The following is a 22617-nucleotide window of genomic DNA, read 5'->3' on the forward strand; positions in this document are numbered from 1 at the left end:
TTATCGCAGCCCTGATGCGCCAATCCTTTCCACTTGGTTGGACGTAAGAGCCAGCAACATCTCCTCTGCATCTGTACCTGTTTCAACCACCCACATAATATTTCACCGAAGAAAGTCTATTAACGGGGCAAAAAATGCCAAGGACAATGCATCTGTTCATGTTTTCGATTTTCTTGTCGCAGGCTCCCAGCTAACACCGATGAACGGACCTGTGCGCAAAAAATTCCAACAAACGACAGCAAGTTAACGAGTTTGATTGACCGGTCGGATCTCAGTTTCCAGCATATGCATGCATTTAGACGACAAAACACTCAGATAAAGATATTGTCGTGATCGCGCCCAGGAAAACGATAGCGCCCCGTGCAACGCAAGCAGCCAGCCAAGCAGGCAGGGCCCACGTACGCATGCATCCATGCATGCATGCACAGTCCGGCCGGAGATGTCTCGACGTACGTACCTCTGCATGCATGCGCACGACCGATGTGATGCCTGTCAGATCAGCTCGCGCGCGGCGTGCAAGCATTATTGCCCTCCCTGCACGAGTGGCTGGTGGCCTGGCCTGCAGTACCTGACACCAGTAAAGAAAACTGCGACCCGTACGTACGTGTGCTCATCAGTTTTCTCAGTATTATAAGTTGTTCAAGGAGTGTTTTCAAAACGAGGCAAAAAGAGTAGTTTAAGGAGAGTAGACAGATCACTGTCGCACCGCATGGTCGACAATCGTGGGTGCATGCACGCAGCCATTGTTGAACTAGCCAGCCGCGTACTCAGCGAACTTCCAATGATGTTCATGCATGTAACCCGCCCGCCGGCCGGCCTCGTGATCGGTTGATCGAACCGGACCCTGCTGCATGCATGATTGGTTGGAGTGGTATTTTCAGTGCCTGTTGTTTTATATATGTGGCTTTCTATATATATGAATGTAAGTTTTGATTATTTTCTCCAAGCATGCAAAAAAAATGACTGGTTTTGAGAATCTCGACCATTTCTAGACTATTCTGAAAATAGATCATTTCCAAAATTTGAACCACGTACGTTTCACTCCGGATCAGGCGATACAAGTGATGACATCGAGCACAAAACAGAGTTCTTAATTTGATGAACCAAGAGAGTGACATGGTTCGATTCTTTTACTATATATGTGTACTAGTATGACTCAACCTATATACCTGCCCTGTTCGGTACGTATATACATTATTCTTCACACCAAATTCGGTACTACACCCACACGTGTGCCACTGCTCTCGATCCCTGGACCCGAAAAGGCAAGCAAGCACACATGGCATGGTCACACGAGTCAAATGGCATCAGAATATGAAAACAACCCACCGGCCAGCCCCACCACACCACGTAGCATACCAAAAAACAAACCGCGCAATTAGCACTTGATCTCCGGCCAGGGTCCGTCCAACGGGCAACCAGTCAGCATCAACCTCGGATTACCCTGTCCTACTCCTATCGCGCACATGATGCAATTCCCCATTGCAGCGTTAATTAATTGATTACTCCACTCCGATTGTATTGTATAATCAGTTCCATATCTGCTCCTACAAAACCTGCCGGCCTGCCTGACCTACGCCTGAATCCTGACCGCAGATACAGCATAATCTTGCAAGTAGTATGCCTTTTTTGTAGTAACAGACACACGCACATATATATACTTTGTTAAACCAGTACGGCTTCGACTTTGAAAAGTTTCGGCGCCTTTACTTTATCGGCCTTTGTTAACAGCTTATGTCGTTAGTTAAACTCAAGTCATCAAGTGATAGTGACATCCACATGACCCCTATTACACTAGCGCACAGCTGTGTGTAGGTGAAAGCTGGCGTTTTTCAGCGACCTTTTAGCCGTAATATGCTTATTTTGTAGCCTCATTTGCTAGGTAAACTCGGCGCAATATTACTACAGGTTAATTATATCCTAATCTGATTGCACGGCCGCGGCGTAGCGTCTTGATTTCTCAGCAGCTTCGTTCTCGTCTCTGCACGCACGCACGTGAGTATTTGTCGGCTTCGTTAAGTGCGCGATCGAGCTTAGAGTTAAGCTAGTAGCTACGTGGATGTGACCCACTTCGTGACATGAATCGTTTGGCTTTTCTTGGCCTGCTGCTGCAAGCCAATTAAGCCGAAAGCGAAATGGCACATTGGCACCCGCATGTACTTCTGTTTCGAGGAACAGAGTGTGAACGCCGCTCTCGGCTTGTTAGGCTGATTAATCTAATCTTGTCACGCCCATTCGTTTTCATTAGACGGTCGATCGGACAGACCGATTAACCTAATACGTACCCCACTCGCCTCGCCGGAATATTGACCATGCCAGATTGCACCTCGATCAGTAGCAAATTTTTAATTTTAGAAAAAATTGGTCAGGAGAGAACTTTGCCCATAAAAAATCTCTGTCTACCTTGCTGCAGCCTAGCCTAGCTAGCTAGGGCGCGCGGCTGAAAAACAAAACACTTGGATTTTCTGATGTAGGGAAACAGGAGAAAACACGACTCGGATTTTCTGACAATTGTTAAAGTTTCGTTTATCTAGCTAATACATGTCGCGTGTCAATTGTTAAATTTTACACTTGATCCGGTAATTTGGACAGGACAGATCGTGGGTAATTTTGTGTGCTCGTACGAAGTTCTTTTCCTTTCCGTGTGAGCATAGGAGAAGCGTTTTAGCACGCGGTGGTGGTGCTTGGAGATCCGTGCGACGCAGAGTGGAGCAGCTTTTGTGCGCACGTGGGATTGGACTTGTGCGACGCCCTGCAGCCGCTTCAAGCCTTCAACCCGCCACGTGGGCCATGCTGTCTCTGACCTCGTAAACCGCGACAGATCTGCTCCGAATCCATCCACTTCCGTGGGCCGGGAACTACGTCACTCACCTGCCCTGGGCCGTCCCGTCCAGGCCCGACTGATTAAATCAGATCAAGATTTACTGAATTAAACTCTATTGAAGCTTGTTCTGTTCTCAGAAAAAAAATTGAAACTTGTTCTAGCTTATGCTTGATGCTCCTTTCCACTCCAGAGGGTAAGGAGAATATCGTGACGCCTTTGCTGCACCTTGGGGTTTGCCACTGCCACGTACTAGTAGAGTTCTCCGACGCTAGCTTTCGCAAAAAAAAGAAGCTATATATAGCTAGGTTCCATGGTTTCAGGTCAATTAATTTACGTAAGTACGTGTGCCGATAATCATTTCTTAACTCGCAGACTCGCATCCCAGATTCTTGTAGCGTCCCTAAAATAACCCCATTTCAACAGATTCGATCTGCTAGGTTACCTGAATAGTACTGTACTACTATTACCACTCTGCAGAACGCGCTCGTGCAGAGGAATGGAACAGAATATATACAGTGGACAGGCGCGTGTACTCACAGATCACAGTGCCAACACAGGCAAGCAAACAAGAACTGAACACAGCGCGGGAGAGATCAGATCACCGGCCAATATACCTAGCCTAACTAACGGAAGAATTTGCACACGTACCATATGAAAAAATTGCAGAGAATCTATCTGCCAACACATGCATGTTGTGCTTGTGGTCCAGGACGACTAGGCCAGGCCAGAGTCTAGGAGCAATGGAACTAGAACCCCATCTGGCCTTAGATGCACGCACGCACTTTGTTTATACCCATCCATCCCCTAATTCCCACAGTTGATTAGTTAGTTAGTATTTTGTCAACAGTTAGGTGTACTAATTTTTATATTGATCTATTGTTATATTATGAGCTCCAAGGTGCTTGTCATGTCATGTCATGATGCAGAGTTTGGCTATAACCCTGCTACTCCATGCAGTGCCCATTATCTTAACTTAACTCCCAGCTACCTGCCTCCACTAAACACCAATATTTGCATTTCCAAGGACTCCCAAACTTCCATAACTAACACTTTGTTTAAGCACACTGAGCTTGTAACCAAGCCTCCTCTGGCTCTGAGCATGGGGATAAATATATGTATGATGTAGGAGGCAGTGTAACCGAAAACTCTGAGCACTGCGGAGGAGATGAAACTACTGCCAAACAAGGTAAAATATTATGGTGGTACTATAAGTGAAGTAATGTAAGCACAATTTGTCAGAATATAGATTGGTAAGTCGGCAACGGAGCGAGCATGGCATAGGATTCTCTTTGGATTAATTTGAATTCGTGAGTATCTCTCGTCTGTACGATGGCGTAACCTTGGGCACAGATGGGCTGCAGCCACCTGCCTCATGCACTCGAAATTGCTAACCATGTCTTTTTCACGAGTTATTGGGTGGAGACAGGCTTCAAAAGATGAACTGAAAAGCGCAAATTGTAACACAGGTCACCGAGGAACAATTTAGTCCATAAATCCGTAAATCTTGATTTCACCCCCGTCAACTTCAACTTGGCAGCTATGGTCATTCTTGGTCCAATTGCCACATGACTGCTGACGTGAACATTGTGGCCAATTCATATGTTTTCTTTAAGCAAAATCAGTCTGCTGAAAAGCTATAATTAATACATATGCGGACCTTTCCTCCACCTTCGCACGGTCCAACCAATGGTGAACAAAGAAAGGGGTTAGCACACTATCCTAGATGCTCAAGAAGATAGAGTGGCTGTCATGGAGCCGTGATACCATGAACTCGATCACATACCTCTTTCGATGGTGTACCCGCTGAGGTCCAATATCAACGGGGCGATAACAAGTTAGAGCTCTAGAGTGCGATGCTGACAAAGACTGATCATGACTGCCAAGTATAGGGAGCTGAAATTGGAATTTATGAGTTTGTGGGTTCAACTAAAAATTTAATCCCATCGAAAAAAGGAAGAAAGAAAATAACTCACTTCGGAGATTTCTGGTACGGAGTAGTACAATTTACTCAACTAATTTTTTTATTATAAAAATGACAATATTATATGCATGGAAACGACATATTGCATTAGATTGGTTATGAATCGTTAATTTTGTGTTATTATCGCTAGCTCGGTGGCTGAGAATCATAAACACATTTCTGGCCGGTTTCAACCCGTTGTAGTTCAGAATTCATGAACACATTCTTTCTGTCCTTTTATGAAATCACAAAAGCTCCGCGCCTCGTTGTTGGAATTATAAGTGTGACATTTTTCTCCAAAAATTAATTAAGTGTGGTACTCCTACAACCGATCGATCAAGTCTACTAGTAACACGATATATTTCCAACATCGATAGCGCATACAAGCTAGTAGCACGCCTGTTCTTGAGCAGTGCTTCCTTGAACGGGCCGCCAAACCATCGGGTGAATGTCCAGAACGGGAAATAATGCTAGTCTGTCCATGGTACCGCTGCTCCCTCCATTTCAGTTTACCGGGCCGTTCTCTCTTTTTCCCGATTTCCAGTATATGGGGCCGATTTCCCTTCACGCGAGTACCAAGCCAGCAAACCTCATCGTACGAAGCGAAGCAGTTACTCCCAAGGGGAACAGAAAAGCCAGGAGATTAATAAACTAACCGCCCCTCGGCTATTCTTCATGCGCGCGGCCTCCCTGCCTCCTCCTTCTGCACGCGCCTCCTCCTACCTCCAGCCAGCAGCCCAGCATGCAGCAGCACGCCGCCGCGACCCTGTCGAGCTCCGCCGCCGCCGCGGGCATGGCAGGCTCGGAGGACGCTGCTGCCACCGCCGCCGCCTCGGAAGACGCTGCTGCTGCCGCCGCCGTCGCGACCATGGCAGGCTCAGAGGATTCTACTTCCGGCGCAGTGGCCATGCAAGGAACGGAGGACATGGCCGAAAAAATCGCCGCAGATCACAGAATTGCCACGGATCGCTGTTTTTATTATGGGAAACTCAAGCGTTGCATGGCAGTTAATTCAGCGGCAAACAGATCCGGGCGAATTTCAAGGCCGGCGGGCGCGCTTCGCTTAGCCACAGATCGATCTCCTTGGTTGCGGTGAAAAGAGAGAACGGCCCGGTAAACCGAAACGGAGGGAGTACTCCGCACAGTAAAGTTGCTCGTCTGGATAACCGGAGCCGTTCCTCGTTCCAGATTAGTACTGCTCGTAGTACTAAAGCTTTAACAGGCGCCCCAACCACCGCGACGTACAGTACATCAAGAAAGGAGCAGAGTCGGAGCGCGGAGCATGTAGGCCTGGTAACGGTGCGGATCAAGATGGTTGTAACGGTGCGGGTATTCAAACAGGTTTCGTTGGTGCGGATCCGAATGGATTAAAAAAAAAATTGGATTGGATCGGTTTGGTGCAGGTGAATATGCGGTTTGGATTGGTCTGGCCTGGTCTCTCCCCGTCCACCCTGACTCCTTGACTCATGATTCCTCTCCTCCCCGATTCCCTCTTCTCTCCCGATTCGCGCCGCCACCCTTCAGATCCACAGCCGGCAACTTGCCCCCTCCACCCTCCGGCTATCGCGGCACCACGCCCACCACCCTCCTCCACACTCAGGCCGAAGCCCATCTCGCCGGCTGATTTTTTTTTCTTTGTCCACTGCGTCACCGGCTGCCCCATGCCCGCCGACGTCCTCTGCCTCCTCTTCGTCTGTGGAGGATTTTGACGCCTGGCTCGCCAATAAGCTTCTACAGATCCTACGAGACGTAGTACAGGTATCTTTTTTAAAGAATATATTTAGTTAACTGCAATTTTTTTTTGGATTATTGATTCATTGTGTGTTTCTTGAAGAACTCGGGTCACAATTTATAAGGGAAGGAGAAGGACTTGTGATTATCTACGCAGAAGGAGGAGACGTAGTACAGGTATCTGCAATTTTTTTTGGATTATGTACGCAGCTTGCCTAGTTTCTTTTGCCTCTTGATGATTTGTAGCACAAGTGCAGTAGCTTTGCAGCACAAATAACAACCTAGTTGGTAGAATTATTTTTAGTGTTGTTTGTGTTTTGTTTAAAGTTGCTAAGTTGTATTGTTTCAGGCTAGCTTGTAAACATATCAGCAATATGTCTGACAGTTCTGGTACTAGTAATTCTGCCGATGGGACCTTAGCGGTGTCCAATACTAGGAGATCAAAAGTCTGGAAGCATTTTGAGCCAAATTTGGTTTTCGTAGATGAAGATTCCAAAGGCCGTCTGCTTGTATTGTAGACTCAAATTGACAAATACTCACAGTTCTGGCACGAGTAGTCTAATCAATCATATTAGTGTGGCCTGCCCCAAAATCGCAGAAGAAGAGAGGAAAAAATTTATAGGAAGTCTTAAAGAGAAGCAATCAGTCCTTGGATTTGTCTTTGATCCTAAAAAAAGCCGAGAGCTCCTTGCTAAGTTCTGTATACATGCGGAGGTAGCTTTTAGAAAATTTGAAGACCCGTACTTTCAGAAATGGGTAGAGTCAATGCAACCCACTTTTAATACTCATGGGCGCCAAACTATTCGGAATGATTGCTTTGAGGCCTATGAGGAGATGAAGAAACAGTTGCAAGGTGCATTAGAAAGTCTTGACTCACGGATCTGTCTAACATCAGATATGTGGACTTCTAACCAGAAATTAGGATATATGTGTGTCACAGCACACTACATTGATGCCAAGTTCAATCTGAACAAAAAAATCATATCTTTTAAGGTTGTGAAATATCCACATACTAGCTTAGCAATTGCCGAGGCTTTATCTCGTTCATTGGCTGATTGGGGAATCAGACGTAAGTTGTTTACGCTTACGTTAGACAATGCTAGCAACAATACAGCAGCAGTTGCATGCTTCAAAGAGAATCAAGATCATGGGTTGTTACGTGGTGGTAGAGATTTTCATGTGAGATGTTGCGCCCACATTCTGAACATACTTGTTCAAGATGACTTGCTTATTATTCGTAATGGAATTGCCAAGATTCGTGATCTCTATAGGCACATCAATTCCTCACCCTCACGAATTCAAGCATTTAATGGAATTGCTACCACGTTTGATCTACCTGAGAAGGCCGGCTTAGCCGTTGATACGTCAAATCGCTGGGACTCTACATTCACAATGCTTGAAGAAGCGCTGACTTATAGGACAGTCTTGAATAGCTATGCAAGTGATTCTAATGAAGTGGCAGCACCATCCGATGAAGAGCGGATTGCAGCTGAAGGAATTGGAGCATTTTTGAAAGCTTTTGCAGAAGCTACAAAGATAGTTTCAGCTGATAGAAAACCCACCACACATGTGTTTCTGCAAGTGGTGTTGTGCGTTCGTCGTGCTTTAAGAAATTGGCATTGGCAGACAAGTGAATATGTGAAGGGAATGGCTAGAGCAATGAGTGTAAAATTCGATAAATATTGGAAGGAAAGTGAATTGAATCATGCACTCATCATTGCCACAATATTGGATCCAACTAGGCTGGAGCCGAGTTGTGCTGCCACTCATGTACAGTTAGCAAATCTATACGCCAGCATTGATTGCTGGAGTGATGTGGCCAGAGTGAGGAAGATGATGAAGGAGAGAGGACTGAAGACGAACACTGGGTGCAGCTGGATAGAAATTGGCAGTAAGGTTTATACTTTCACAGCAGAAAACAGATCAAAGAGCCAAGTAAACAATGTCCTGTCTGTTCTTGACTGCCTGCAATCTCATATGGAATACAAGTATGATGTGATGATAGATGTTTCTTGAGTTTGATGACCCTGAACATTTCTTTGAATAAATATTACGACTGTATATTGACATAGCCATGTGTACATGGAGATTGAAGAGTCAGTTCTATAGAAAAAACATGACTCGCACCTCAGAGATTTGCGCTATGATTCATCTGATTTCCTGCCTCAAAAGTGTTTAAAATAGTACAGCATTACCACTGAGTTTCCCACCCGAGTCGAGTTAAGCCAGCTAAGCCAATAAGTTGAGCCTAGCCCAACTTATCAACTGGGACAAGCGTGAAGTGTCCTTTCGACTCTTGCTTCGACTCTGGCTTAGCTTCAAAAAAAAAAAAGTTGGGCTAGGCTCAACGCGGGCAGGCAGGCGCGACCGCGCGAGGCCGAAGAGCCGAAGCGGGGCGGCACGGCGCCCTACCATTTCGTTAATATGGGCCGTCAAGACGAAGTCCGAAGCCCTTTTATATTTTAAAATGAAGCCCATGCTCGGCCTAAAATATCCAGCATTTTACTATGCAGCACAAGGTCGCACAACAATGAAACTTTTAGTTTTGTTGAGTATCTTTGTTATCTGTGTTATTTCGTGTATTGATCTTTTGTACTTTGTCTCTTGAATCAATAAAGCCAGATTGTTGCTCTAAAAAAAAAATTGACTTCGATTCAAATAAACATTTGATGTACAATGTAGGGTCAGTTCCCCCCTAAAAAAATGTAGGGTCAGTTTTACAAAGCTTACTTCTGGATTGAGGTAGAAAATCTTAACGGTTTCATTTCATTTGACAGAAATGAAATGAAATCTAATTTTTGATAGGATTTCATTTCGTTGAATTTGAATTTCTTGTTCAAAAATCATGTTTGTCTACGACATTGATTTGTAGAGTGATAGATAATTGCAGAAAAATGATGGCTTTTGGAGACAAATTGGGATTAGTTATAGTGCAATTTCATGAAATTTGAGATTAAATTCTTATGACCAATTTCGTGCAACCAAACAAGTTTGAATTCCAGAAATCTAGACCCAAATGATGGGTGTCAAACGAGCTATAAAGGTATTTTGTCGTAACTCGAGAACAAAAATTTAGAAGTGTGGAGGTTACCAGCAGAGCCGTTTGACGTATGTCAAAAAGAAAAATCTCCCGTGATGATTCTTCAGTTGATCTGGGCCCCAAATTCGGTTAATCTGGGCCCCAGGCCATGGCCCGGGTGAAGGAATGCTTTTTCAGCCCGTAGCCATGGCCCGGGGCAGCCCACCTGAGCACAGTACGTCGCCCCTGGGCCAGACCATGAGGCCAACTGAGAACTGCAAGGAAATGTCCGAACGTCCGAGCGTATCGAATCGGGGGACTCCTCCCGACTGACGTCTGTTGAATCGAGAGATCGCCCGCCGCCGCCGGTCTTACAGGTTACAGCCTCAAGATATCACCCCGTCCCGTCCCTCCCGCCTCACCTAGCGAGACGCGCCCGGCGACTCCCCCTCGGCCCCGTCCACGGCGATAGGTCGCCGGGCTCGCCGTCCTGCCTCGTTGCTGCCTCCGTGGCTCCGTTGCTCCCTGCCCACTTGGCGACTCCCACTTCCAAATTCCAATCGGTAAATCTCCTCTGCTGCCCACTGTCCACTCCCTCAAATATTTGTTCTTTAGTTTACATCTACTCCCTCCGTTCCATAAAGATTGGCGTGACTTTGAACTAGCTCTAGTTCAAAACCGTGCCAATCTTTATGGAACGATTAGTGTACAACAGATCAAATGAATATGTTATATCATGTGAATATGCGATGAGTTGAGTACAAATCAAATGAATATGTGATGAAATGCTGATTCCCTTTCAATATTTTGTTGTTCCAAGTTAATTTTACAACGGGATGATTAAGAGGAAAAAGACACATTTCTTCCTTTCGCCACAAACCACCCGATGAGAATCATAGGTAGAAGCAGAGTCAGGTCGTTCAATTATCTTGAATCACGCTGATTGGTACAAGAGAACTTCTATACAAAATCGTCTCGTGCAGTACCATTACTAACTATACCTTCTCTGTTGTTATGGGGACAGTTAATTGTTGGCATCCAAGCTTGGCGTGCAAGAGGAATCTGCAGATGTTGATGTTCGCATACAAGCATGCAGGGGGGAACGCTGCAGGGTTAGTAATGCAGCAAACAGCTGCTTGTAATGTTGCATAGAGCTGAAACCAATTTATTAGTTTTCCTTCATGACAAACATAACTAACTCAAGACCTCTGTTTCCCATCTCCAGGTGTGGACTTGGTTGTTCATGCTGCTAGACCTTTTTCAAAGGGAGGCTGAGTGTGTTGCTTTTGACATCCTGCGTCCACTGGTCTGTTCACCCATGGACAGCTTCAGGCATGCACAAGTACAGCCGTCTCCTGTGGCACCGTTTCAGCAACCGTGCTATTTTATCATCACTGAAAGCGAATCATCTGCTTGTGGTGAATTTTGGCACTCATCCACCACCCACGAGATCAAGAAAGCATGTGGGTCGTGACATCCATGATGCACTGAGAGTTCTGCTCCTCATTCCAGGTAAGGCTTTTAATGGCAAAGCAGAAGGTCCGTCCCATAGCCGCCTTATCAACGACTGTATGCACGACATCTTGGGAGTTCAGTCCGAAAATCATGGTATGCATAATGGAAAGGCGCAATTTGTTAGCGCAAGCAGTAACCCGACACTACCTGACATCATTGATTTGCGTGATATCTCTGCTTGTTATTCCATGAATAAATTCAAAAAGGAAAACAAATTTATGCTACTTGCTGAGATGCGTAGGAGAGGAATAAGTGCAGATGTATCTATTTTCGCATCTGCCATAAGTTTTTGTGCTGTTAAGCAATCCATCAGGGGAGGTGGACAGCTCCATGCTCTGCTGGTGAAAGTTGGTTATGACTTGGCTGTCCTTTCTGGTACCTCTTTGATCAGCTTATACGCAAGATGTTATCAATTGGAGAATGCTTATCAGGTTTTTCAGAACATGCCAGTTAGAAATGTTGTTTCGTGGACAGCACTCATTTCTGGTTATGCCCAGGATAATCAGGTTGAGCCATGCCTCCAGGTGTTTCAGTTGATGAGGCAGTCTGCATGCAGACCTAATGACATCACATTTGCCACTATCTTCAGTGTTTGCACAAATCACGCCCTTCTTGGACTTGGCAGAAGTGTTCATGGTCTAGAACTGAGAATGGGTTTTGATTTGTGTGTGCACATCTTGAATGCACTGATATCAATGTATGCGAAGTGTGGGAGTATAGATGAGGCCCAGTTTATATTTCAGAGCATTGCCTGCAAGGACCTAGTTTCTTGGAACTCCATGATCTTTGGATATTCACAGTATGGCCTTGCAGAGCATTGCCTAAAATTACTGAAAGAAATGGAAAAGGAACACATAGTGCCAGATGTAATCTCCTTCCTCGGCATCCTGTCATCATGTCGGCATGCATGCCTTGTCGAGGAAGGACGGCGCTGCTTCAAGGCAATGCTGAAACTTGGAATAGAACCAGAGTTAGATCACTACTCGTGTATGGTGGACCTCCTCGGCCGGGCAGGATTGCTTGATGAAGCGTGTGATTTGATCCATACAATGTCTATGACTCCAAATGCAGTCATATGGGGCTCTCTACTGTCTGCCTGTAGGATGTATGGAAACATTCCTATTGGCATCCATGCTGCAGAACATCGTCTTAAGCTGGAGCCGAGTTGTGCTGCCACTCATGTACAGTTAGCAAATCTATACGCCAGCATTGATTGCTGGAGTGATGTGGCCAGAGTGAGGAAGATGATGAAGGAGAGAGGACTGAAGACGAACACTGGGTGCAGCTGGATAGAAATTGGCAGTAAGGTTTATACTTTCACAGCAGAAAACAGATCAAAGAGCCAAGTAAACAATGTCCTGTCTGTTCTTGACTGCCTGCAATCTCATATGGAATACAAGTATGATGTGATGATAGATGTTTCTTGAGTTTGATGACCCTGAACATTTCTTTGAATAAATATTACGAGACTATATATTGACATAGCCATGTGTACATGGAGATTGAAGAGTCAGTTCTATAGAAAAAACATGACTCGCACCTCAGAGATTTGTGCTATGATTCATCTGATTTCCTGCCTCAAAAGTGTTTAAAATAGTACAGCATTACCACTGAGTTTCCCACCTAGCACTGATTTGAATTTTGATGTTCAGTCAGTGTAGCCTTATACACACTTGATGACTATTAGATGTAAACTGAAATCTCATAAGACAAGGTTGGAAGGTTTTATTTTATTGCATTGAGAAGGAAATGTTGGCTTCATCGACTACATGAAGTTCTAATGTTTTATCTGCTGCTATTTTTGCAGTGATCTGAATAATACAAAGTAGATGATGACCCAAGGTTTTCTCTCCCCTACTATTTTTTGCATTGGTCTGAATAATCCAAATTACCCCACGATTTAGGTCTAATATTTGGTAATTGCTTCTTATTACAACTTATGGCTTAATTAACACTTAATTTGACTTTATAAATTTCTTCTTATTTGCAACTTATATACTTAATAAATCCACAAATCAACCCTCTAAATAATACTATATCTCTTAAGTCTTAATTGCACCCTTTTCTTTCATGAGTACCATCGGGCTTATGTTTTTCCCTTGAGTGGTTTTTAAAAGAAATAAATTGATGGCTAACATTATATTTTACACAGGATTTTCTATTTGTGTTAATATTTCCCTACAATATACATTGTGCGCATTGCACGTGCACGCTTGCTGGCTTAGCTTGTACATAATCACAAAACAAATCATGCAAGATATTTTTTGTGAACCTGAAACTAAACTCTTTGTACTGATTTCCGACCACATTTATAAACATATTTAACCTACGTTATCAACTTATAAAAAGATGCACATGAATACCGTTTAAAGATTTCACTATCAAAGTTCAAACTATTATTAGCAAAGAACTCATAAAAGTACCATGATAGCAATGAAACATTGTTCTTCGAAATAACATCCATTATTACTACCAGCCAAGACCAAAAGCATAGATCAGCAGTCAAGCAGACATCACAACCGGTTCCATGGAACATCTGGTTCAAAAGTTTCAAGTCACTACCAACCAATGGTGAGAGCAAACCCACACGCCTCAGAAGAAGAACATCGAAGACGCTACTTTGTTATTCAGACGAGGTAGATCTTGCACTGGGCGCTTGCAGCCTGAGCACCGCGGCTCGACGATGTCTCTGACATGTCATCCAACCTGATGAACTTGGACACCTGAGCCGCCGCAAGGTGCGCGTAATAGATGGGAGCAACTGAGAGAGAAACAACCGGTTAGCCATGCCCTGTTTAACATTTGTTGGAAAATCAAGTAATGGCAAATCATGCTCACCTACTGAGATGGCTGTGGTGCTCCTCTGATACCTGAAACCGAGTTCACGAGCATTTTAATTTCCAGAGTGTAGATCACAGACGCAAGGTAAGAACTTAATATTTTGTCATTCGCAAAAAAAAGAACTTAATATTGTGTAACTGCTTCAGTGCACATACACATAGGAAAGGGAGTGCACAAGCTCCTGCAGCTCATCAGGAGAGAAGCCTATGTCATCGTAGAGCACATGGTAATGTGTTGGCCTTGTAGTCCCCTGGAACACAAGCAGAATAGAATAGCTTAGATTCAAATAAACATGTGAAATACAGCGAGTTACAATCACAACTCAAGGTAGAGAGAACATACAATCATGCCAGCATGTGCACACATGTAGAAATCATACTTCCTGGGATTGCAGATTCCCTTGTCAACAACAGTACCTACACAAGGTCACAAAAAGATATGATAGGAATATATGTGCAAAGTATAAGAATCGAACTTATTTTGGCTAAAGAGTTTTCTGGTGCACGTGTAGATTCCTATGAAACTATTTTTAGTTCATATGAATGCCACAGTATCCAATGAGATGATTCCTACAAATCAAACAGCCTAACAATTTCAAAGTATTGCAATCCTGTAAAGGACATTGAAATGAGGAAAAAATTAGATGAAGGATGTAGGTTACCAGGGGAGACATTGATGACATCATCACATTTGCGTTCATTCGGCAGGAAAAATCTTGTGTGATGATTCTTCTGTGCAACTATCACTGTGAACTTGGGGAACCATTTTCCTTCAAAATACTTGTTACCATATAACTCACATGCCTGCATCAATTAGAAAGTTATTAATATGCACAACTGACGCAAGATAACACTTGCGTATCATTTTTGTTTACCTGAATTATGGGAGCTAGCTCCTTGTCCAGCACATCATTAAACTGGCTCTCACTAACTACATCCCTAAAATCAAGAGAACGAAATTTTTAGAGGGAGACAGAGTACCACATAATATTTGAGCCGTTGTCAAGTTTCAGAATCTGTTTGTATTCTTAGAAGTACAAATAAAGGGTGTGAGGGACAATACACAATTAAGCGATGAATTTCTACAGAAAATTTATGCTGGCATCTGCGCATATTAATCTCAGGAAGACAACCAACCTGAAAATGATAATTTGTTCTGGTGTCTTGTCTGGGGTTTTACTGCGGAAGTCATTTAGAGAATCGCTAGAACGTTCCAATCCCAGCAAGCAACAAAAAAAAAGGCATACTATTAGGAAGCATTGTTGCTATTTAAAAAAAAATCGAGAAGGTACCAGTTCTTTAAAATTGCACTCATGTCAGAGACAAACACCATCATCTTACTTAATGAGGCCACTATCATCATCTCCAACTGGTTTAAACAAGGTCTCAATCATTTCCTCCCTGGGTGACTGAGTGCACACAGAAGCTCTGTATTTTGAAATTAGTGGCCACTCGAATGAACTAACCACCTAGGAACAAAAACCAAAAACAGCAATGAGTGTCAATTATTTTTTCGTTAGAAAATCTATCCAGCGTCATTCGCTGACACATGAGTTTCTTACTGCAGGAAACTGGAAACACAAGCAAAATATGATACTTACGGCGGCAACTGATGGTACATTAGATCCTGGTGAACCATAGGAAACATCCATACCAAAGATGATGGTTGGAACATTGGACACATGAGGAATGGCAGGTGTTATTTCACTATGCAGCAATGAATTCAATCCACCAAGCGGATTGGCAAAAGAAAAAAAGCAAATCATCTAGATTTCAGCTAACAAATCCAAATTATGAGGTAGACTGAACATAGAAATGCAGATCATGCCGCAAACCTTGGCATTTATCTTTAGCAGCACATTTGTGAGGTACTGATCTTTGATGTTGGCAGGAGGAACCAAGCATTGTGTAACAATACCATGATCTGCAAGACATCTGCGCTTCCATGGTCCTGATAAGAACAAGAAATGTTTGGATGCTAGATATATGCGTAGTAAAGCTTATTTGCAAGGCTGGGCTAGCAGAGCAAACCATAGATGTCACAGTTTTTCTCGGGAAGAACACACAGGATAAACTAGGATGGTCCTTTGGGAAACTCTGTTCTTATCTGCTGAATCATATCATCCACCCTTTTCACCGGAGAATGCTGTCTCATTTGAGGCCTCTCCTAAATTATAGCATGAGGTTGGTCCATTTCCTGCAAATCAAACTGGTTGAGCTATACAAGAATGTTTTTTCAAAAATCACAAGATCAGATGAAGCGATGAACATACAATTCCCTTCATTTCACCACATTGGATGAGGCGCCTGACAAGGTCGCGAACATTGCATCGTGCAGAAAAAACGACAGCTGCCCAGTGGTTCACTTTAACGGCCTGATAGAGCCTCTGGACAACAACAAAATTGGGAATGCTATCAGCAACTGTACATGGCAACAAAAAGTTTATGGTGCATATACATGGAGTGCAATCCAGAGGTGTGCGGAGTTGCTCACGTCCTTATTGAAGTCCCACCTCCCATTAGATGGATATAAAGCTCTCTGTCATCTCTAGCGTTCAACTGCACATTACAAGATTGAATTAGACACACGTCAACAAAGTACCTCAGATGGAAGAGTGGGCGTTCAAAAACATTCAGTGCAAACAGCAATAGGGCAGTATTAACCTTTGGTGCCTGAAGTACTCTAGCCTCAACCTGAGTAAACTCTCGAGCTATCGAAATGCCGCATTCCCTCAGCATTGGCTCAGAATCATAATTATTTCCACGCAACCACTGGCATGGATGGTAAAAGATGTAGACTTCAGCATTTTCGATTTTTTTTCGAGACTTAACAAACATGTATACTGCAGTTGAGCTCAATTCAGAGTATCAAGAATTGCATCTTACATTAGACAAGCTCAACATCCTGTCATGAGGCTTCTGCCTGGATCCCTCAACCAGCCTTGATCTCTGTTGCGCCGATAGAGACTTTTTGTATCTTTGCAGTGGCACCAGATGACAAACCTGGTTACAGTGAATGAATATAAAGTTTTGTATTGAATGAATTATTTAGAACAAGAACAGCAATAGACGAACAGACCTCCAAGGGAAGATATGTTGGTCGCTCTGGATTCCCCACAATTAGACAACCCAAATGAGCAGAATCTGTCAACTCCATAGACCGATGATTCATGAAGTAATCATAGACCGTTACTTCGACTGTACCAGATCCGTCTCGTCGGTTTAGAGGAAACCTAGATCAAGAATTGTATTAAAAGAAGAGAGTATTTGAAGTATATACCATTTGCTCAAAAATCACAATTCAAGAGTATCGTCTTACGTCTGTTTAGAGCAAATGTTTTCAGTCAATCTGACAATGGTAAACTCTGCATTCCTGTGAGTGGTTTTGATCCTCAGCTTGTTCAGTGCTCGCTTGGCCTAAAATTATGTCAATGATGACCCAGGTTATCGCATGCAAAGAACGGAGTCTGATGGTCAATTCTTCAAGCATTGGAACACTTGTGAAAAAAAGTTAGGTTGTCACTTATTTTGTACCCGTCAATTCCGTTAGTATGATTAATATTCTGGTTGAAGAGCAGAAAATCGATCACAGGACCAGGTTTCACTAGCATCGTCGTGGATACATCTGCACAAATCGAACAATCAACGAACGTGTACACCATCAATCTTGTCGCTGACCATTTACCAATGAGAACACAAAATCATTACAAGTAGCATTATATAAAAACATAGTACGGAGTACCAATGTTGAGAGAGAGCCCGCTTTGAGTGGGTCGAAAGCTAGAATGGAAACCCCGACAACCGACAATGTCGCCACCCAGCTGCACAGAGCCGAAATCGCCACGGAAAAAGGACTGCCGGACTAAGAGGCAACCCCTGCAGCCGGCCAACAAGAGCAAAAGCTGGATTATTAGAACGTACTACTCCACAAACAACTCACTAACAGGCAGCATTTGGTAAAATTAAGATGACACACTGTCTTGCGGAGTGCTGCCTGGGTATGACGTCGAGAACCCGAAGAGCTTCCAGCGAGTTCTCCGATTCCTGGCCTCTCATGGCATCAGCGATCGCGCTCATCGGAACGAAATTTAGCCTAGGCAGCCTTTTGCTTTAGCCGGTTGATCGTCCCCGTACGTCAGATCCACCTGCGCATAACAAAAAATATACATGGAAATTCATGTCAAGAGCAAGGATTGATCCATGGTGAACTAGCTAGGATGAGGCCGGTATGTATGTATAATGTACGTATGCTGTAGTGGTAAAAGAAGTCGTGTGTTCTTTTGACAGAGACTTTGAAGTGGTTTGTGAGCAGCATTATGCGCCGCCCTTTTGTGCCACGTTCAGGAGGTGGCCTTGAGATAGGAAGTCTGTCTGGTGCAGGCGTCTTGCCGCTTGGGTCACCCTTGCCGCTGTGGGACATTGGCGACTTGCTTGGATCACCCTTGCCACCGCCGTGAGACTCCATCTGAGGACACAGGCCACAGCAAATTAGGCAATTTAACGAATCAATATTCCCCAAAAAGAAACACATCACCAATCAATCAACCGTGAAAACTTCGTCGATTGAATGAAGGGAATGCTGAAACCCCAGAACCCACACGAGTTCGACGATCTCTGCAGGTAAAACCCCAAAAACCACCGATATATTGTATTTTTTTTCGAAACCAAGGCAAAAGATTTCTCTGTTCCATTAAGTAAAAAGAACTCGGTTGCTCAGTTAATTAGCGGAATCTTGAGTGCTAAAAATATCATCGATCAGCTAAAAGAAATGCTGTGTAGAAACCCCACACGAGCTGGCTAGCTGCAGGCAGGCAAAATCCCCAAAACCACGGATATATCACCATGCATCCATGGAAAATTGGAAATATTCCTCAATCGAATAAACGGAACGTCGGGTGCCGGGTACTGCAGCAGCCGGCAAAACCCCAAACGAAAAACCACCGATCTGTGTGTCTAGCGACTGCCATGGGCCATGGCCGTGCAGGCATCTCGACGATCGGTCGGCATAAAAACAAGAGAAATGCATCTTCGGAAACAAGCCCAACAAGAATATAATCAACCACGAAGACAGAGGTAGGAGAAGAAGGAATCCGCCTTCAAGCTAGGGGAAATGCAATCAGGAGGTCTCACCTGGGTGGATCAGCGCAGAAGACGCAACGCGACGAGAGGGAGAAGAAGAAGAAGAAGAAGAAGAAGAAGATGACCCGAAGGCTTCCTCCTCGGCCGGGAGACGAAAACCCTCCTCCGCCGGCTCCTTGGCTGGCTAGCTTCCCCTGCTCACCCACTACAAAACCCCAATAGCCTTGGGTACATATCGGCAGAGCGAAAGAAAGAAAGAAACCCTCTGACTTCCTCGTCATGGACTGACACCTGGGTGAGCTCGCCTCTCTGTGATGTGGGCCCTGATGTAACGGGATCCCACATGTCATCCTCGCCTTAGATCGATCTTGCGAGCATTAAATAGAGAGGATCGATAGAAGAAGAAATGACCGGCATGGGAGGCCATTAAAGCACAGTATTCTACTACGTTTTTTAAGCGAGCGTTCTACTACTCTGTATTCTTTACTCGCTCTGTTTGGATTTATTATAAGGTTCATCAAGTTTGTGCCACACTTTAATCAATAATTATTTAAATTATTTTAGTTATATCATTAGAAAGAATTTTTTCAATACAAATCTAACAATATATCTTTTGTGCCGTAATAATCTCATACTACCAATGTAATTTTTGATCAAGTTGGCATAAATTTTCGCATGGGCCTTATAAACCCAAACCGAGGGAGTATTTTGTAAGAGAGCACATTGGTTCTCTGCGGAGTATCGGTCTAATCCGCCCTGATAAGTTCCTACTTATGCTAATTGTAATCAGCTGGGCCGAAGGGAGTAGCTTTTTTTTATTGCCCCTTTCTAGACGGCTTGTTGTGACTAGGTCCGAGGAAGCCTTAAGCAATCTACAGTATAAGGGAAAACTTCTAGCCTGCTTATTCCTGAAGCCTTTTCATTTTCCCGTTGGTACGAAAGACGGAATAGGTGTTTCCTGTGCTTCTCAGTACCCCCTCACACCATTGCCACTACTATTTCTTGAAATTACAGCGAAAGTACCCTTGAGGGTCTTCCCGAACCCCCACCCAGTTCGACTAGTCCATTCGCCACCCCCCGCCAGCCACCCTCTCCCTCATCCTCTGAGTTGAGTAGCCAGACGCCCTTCCTCTTGCGGATCCACGCCACCACCAAGATGGGACCGCCAGCAAGCATCCTCCAGTGAAGGTCCCAACCCGAAGCATCTCCCCCGCCGGTGGTTTCCCCCATCTTTGTCGTCATCAAGTTCCTGCTTAAGCTCATGGCTTCCACACACTAAGCTCATGTGGACAGTAAGCTTAAGTTGGTTTCAGGCGATCGCCATCACTTTCTGACATTCTAGAAGCTGGGGGTTCTTGGAAAGCTCGTCCATCATTCATGATTATTCTCCATTTTTCAAGAAATTATAAAACAATTTTAGATTGTTTTCGATTAAAATAAATTAATTCAAAACTTGAACTAAAATTTATCATGGCCAAGTTTTGAAAGCTTACCAACTAAAATCTAGGAACTTCCACAAATTACATTGAGATTTTTAACGAAGCCATCAACTCTCAATAAAAATTATGAAGTCCTCAAACAAAAATCATTAACTTTCAACTAAAACCCATGCCCCCTAGATCTCGCTTATTTTAAAACCTAGGTTACCTCGTCAACTTATTACACCAGGTAGATAGCTTTATCCTAAGAGAAGGGAGACCCTCCCCCCCCCCCCCTCCCCGGCCTCTGCATCAACATATGCAAACAACCGTGCATATTGGCCAAAAGTAAAAAAGACTCTGAAACAAGTGGCTAAACCACTTTTTTTTATGGCTTAAACGCATGTATTGTAATCTCCAACCAAATGGAACATGTAACCATGTATGTATGTGAATATATAAAAGAGAGGTCAATCGATTGAGCACCAACAATCCATAAAACCTACACATGTGTTTGTTTACATGGTATTAGAGCCTAGATCCTGTTCCAACATGACAAACTTATCTAGTTCCTCACAAACTTCTCGATCCATGAACTCCTCTGCGTCTTCATCATCCTCCAAGTCGTCATCCACATTGTTTGTTCCCGTTCTGCAAGGCCATGCATGATCTCATGGGCTATATATGTAGATGGCTCGCTTGCTCCACCAAAGATGATTGGAGCGACTAAAGCGATGACAGAGTGCCAAGTCACGTGTGCGTATTACGGTTTCATCAAGATCATCTGTTGTAGAGTGCCATCTTGATCTCGTTGATGTCCGATCTTCTAGGCCAGGCTCTTCTCCTCACTAGTTCCGCTTAGGAGTGGAGCGATCTCGAGCACATGTTCCCATCACACTCAAAGTCATGTAACTCGATGTTTATCTTGCAATAACTCACAAAGTCAAATCGACCATAGACGCATGGCCCCATTGGCCACCCTCCAATCAAAGTAGAAAAAGAGTGGTGTACATCATTGTCAGCCTCGATGATACCAACTGTGACACCCTAATCACTACTCTTGTTGGACGAGACAATGGGTGGTGGGGGGGGGGGGGGGGGATTGAGGACCGATAACGGATTCTATCTTTTTTCTCGTTGATCATGTCTCGTCAAAGACCAAATCTAGTCTTATTGGTAAACATTTTCATGCGCGCTCAAGGGAGGAGGGCGAGAAACATATTGTCATGATGTGACATCAACGAGTTGGTAGAGGAGGAAGGGCAATGGTTGGAGGAGAGTTTGGGAAATGTAGCAAGGGGGAGGGAGGGAGGAGGAGGAGGATGTAACGGTAGGTACCAGGGACAAGGTTTAGGTAGACCCATCATGTTAATGGCCTGCTCAACTGCACTGAGTTCTTGGTAGTGTTCGACGGTCATTTTTTAAGGGTACTACATCCATGTAATTGAGTTCACGGAAATGCTGAATTCGTTTTAGGGCCTCTTTGGATTGAAGGAATCCTAAATGACTATTTAGTACTCCCTCCATCCCATATTAAGCGACTCAAATTTGTCCAAATATGAATGTATCTATACCTAAAAAGCGTCTACATGCATGTAATAGAAAGTCACTTAATATGAGTCGGATGGAGTAGAATACACGAGACAACAACCTTGAGAGAACGCTTGGCCATGGTCTAGTTGTTTCCGAAGGGGGACGCACCGCTACGTACCACGCCACAGGGCGGCCGCCATGGTCGAGGATGTGCACTCCTTGATGCAGGCCTATTCTTGACTTTCTATAAAATGTATAGACATGGCATCCTTGCTGACACATTCTCTGGAGTTTGTCGACACTTATCTTCACGGTGAAAACCTACTCCCTCCGTCCAAAAATACGTGACGCAGATTTGTATAGATTTTTAAAAAAAATCATGACGCGGATTTGTATAGATTTTTAAAAAAATCACGACGGAGGGAGTATTATTGATAGCCTCTGGTTGGATCTGAAGAGAACTTTGCTAATGGTTTTGCCAAGGGAGAGAATTTTTCTGATGATTTTGCCAAGGCAGAGAATTTTGCTATGGAGAATGATCTGAAGAGAACTGATGATTTTGCCAAGGTAGAGAATATTGCGATGGAGAGAATCTCCTGGAGGTTTTGCGAACCGAGAGAATCATTGTTTCCTTCCTCGATGTTGAATGTTTACATCAGCGGAGGCTGTTGATGTAGCTGACATGGATTTAATCATCT

The 22617-nt window shown here is 44.0% G+C and overlaps 1 protein-coding gene and 1 pseudogene across 2 annotated transcripts; one reads left to right on the top strand and one right to left on the bottom strand.

Annotated features, from left to right (window-relative positions):
- Nucleotides 1-9845: 9845 nt before the first annotated feature.
- On the top strand, nt 9846-12782 carry LOC100830919 (pentatricopeptide repeat-containing protein At2g37320). Of its 2 annotated transcripts, none has more exons than XM_010232468.3 (3): nt 9846-10097; nt 10559-10646; nt 10760-12782. In XM_010232468.3, exon 3 carries the CDS (start codon nt 10869-10871, stop codon nt 12474-12476), a length of 1608 nt encoding a protein of 535 aa, XP_010230770.1. In that variant the 5' UTR covers nt 9846-10097; nt 10559-10646; nt 10760-10868; the 3' UTR covers nt 12477-12782. The 2 variants fall into 2 exon arrangements, with proteins under 2 accessions (XP_010230770.1, XP_024316101.1); XM_024460333.1 differs by lacking the exon at nt 9846-10097 and adding an exon at nt 10415-10433.
- A 611-nt stretch (nt 12783-13393) lies between these two features.
- On the bottom strand, nt 13394-20198 carry LOC100831226 (annotated as a pseudogene).
- Nucleotides 20199-22617: the final 2419 nt, after the last annotated feature.

Source organism: Brachypodium distachyon, chromosome 2 (genome assembly GCF_000005505.3).
Source record: "Brachypodium distachyon strain Bd21 chromosome 2, Brachypodium_distachyon_v3.0, whole genome shotgun sequence".
NCBI classification, from domain to species: domain Eukaryota; kingdom Viridiplantae; phylum Streptophyta; class Magnoliopsida; order Poales; family Poaceae; genus Brachypodium; species Brachypodium distachyon.

Bases quoted from the DNA above. Each gene is read 5' to 3' on its own strand.
- LOC100830919 (XM_010232468.3), top strand. From the start codon at position 10,869: ATGCACAAGTACAGCCGTCTCCTGTGGCACCGTTTCAGCAACCGTGCT.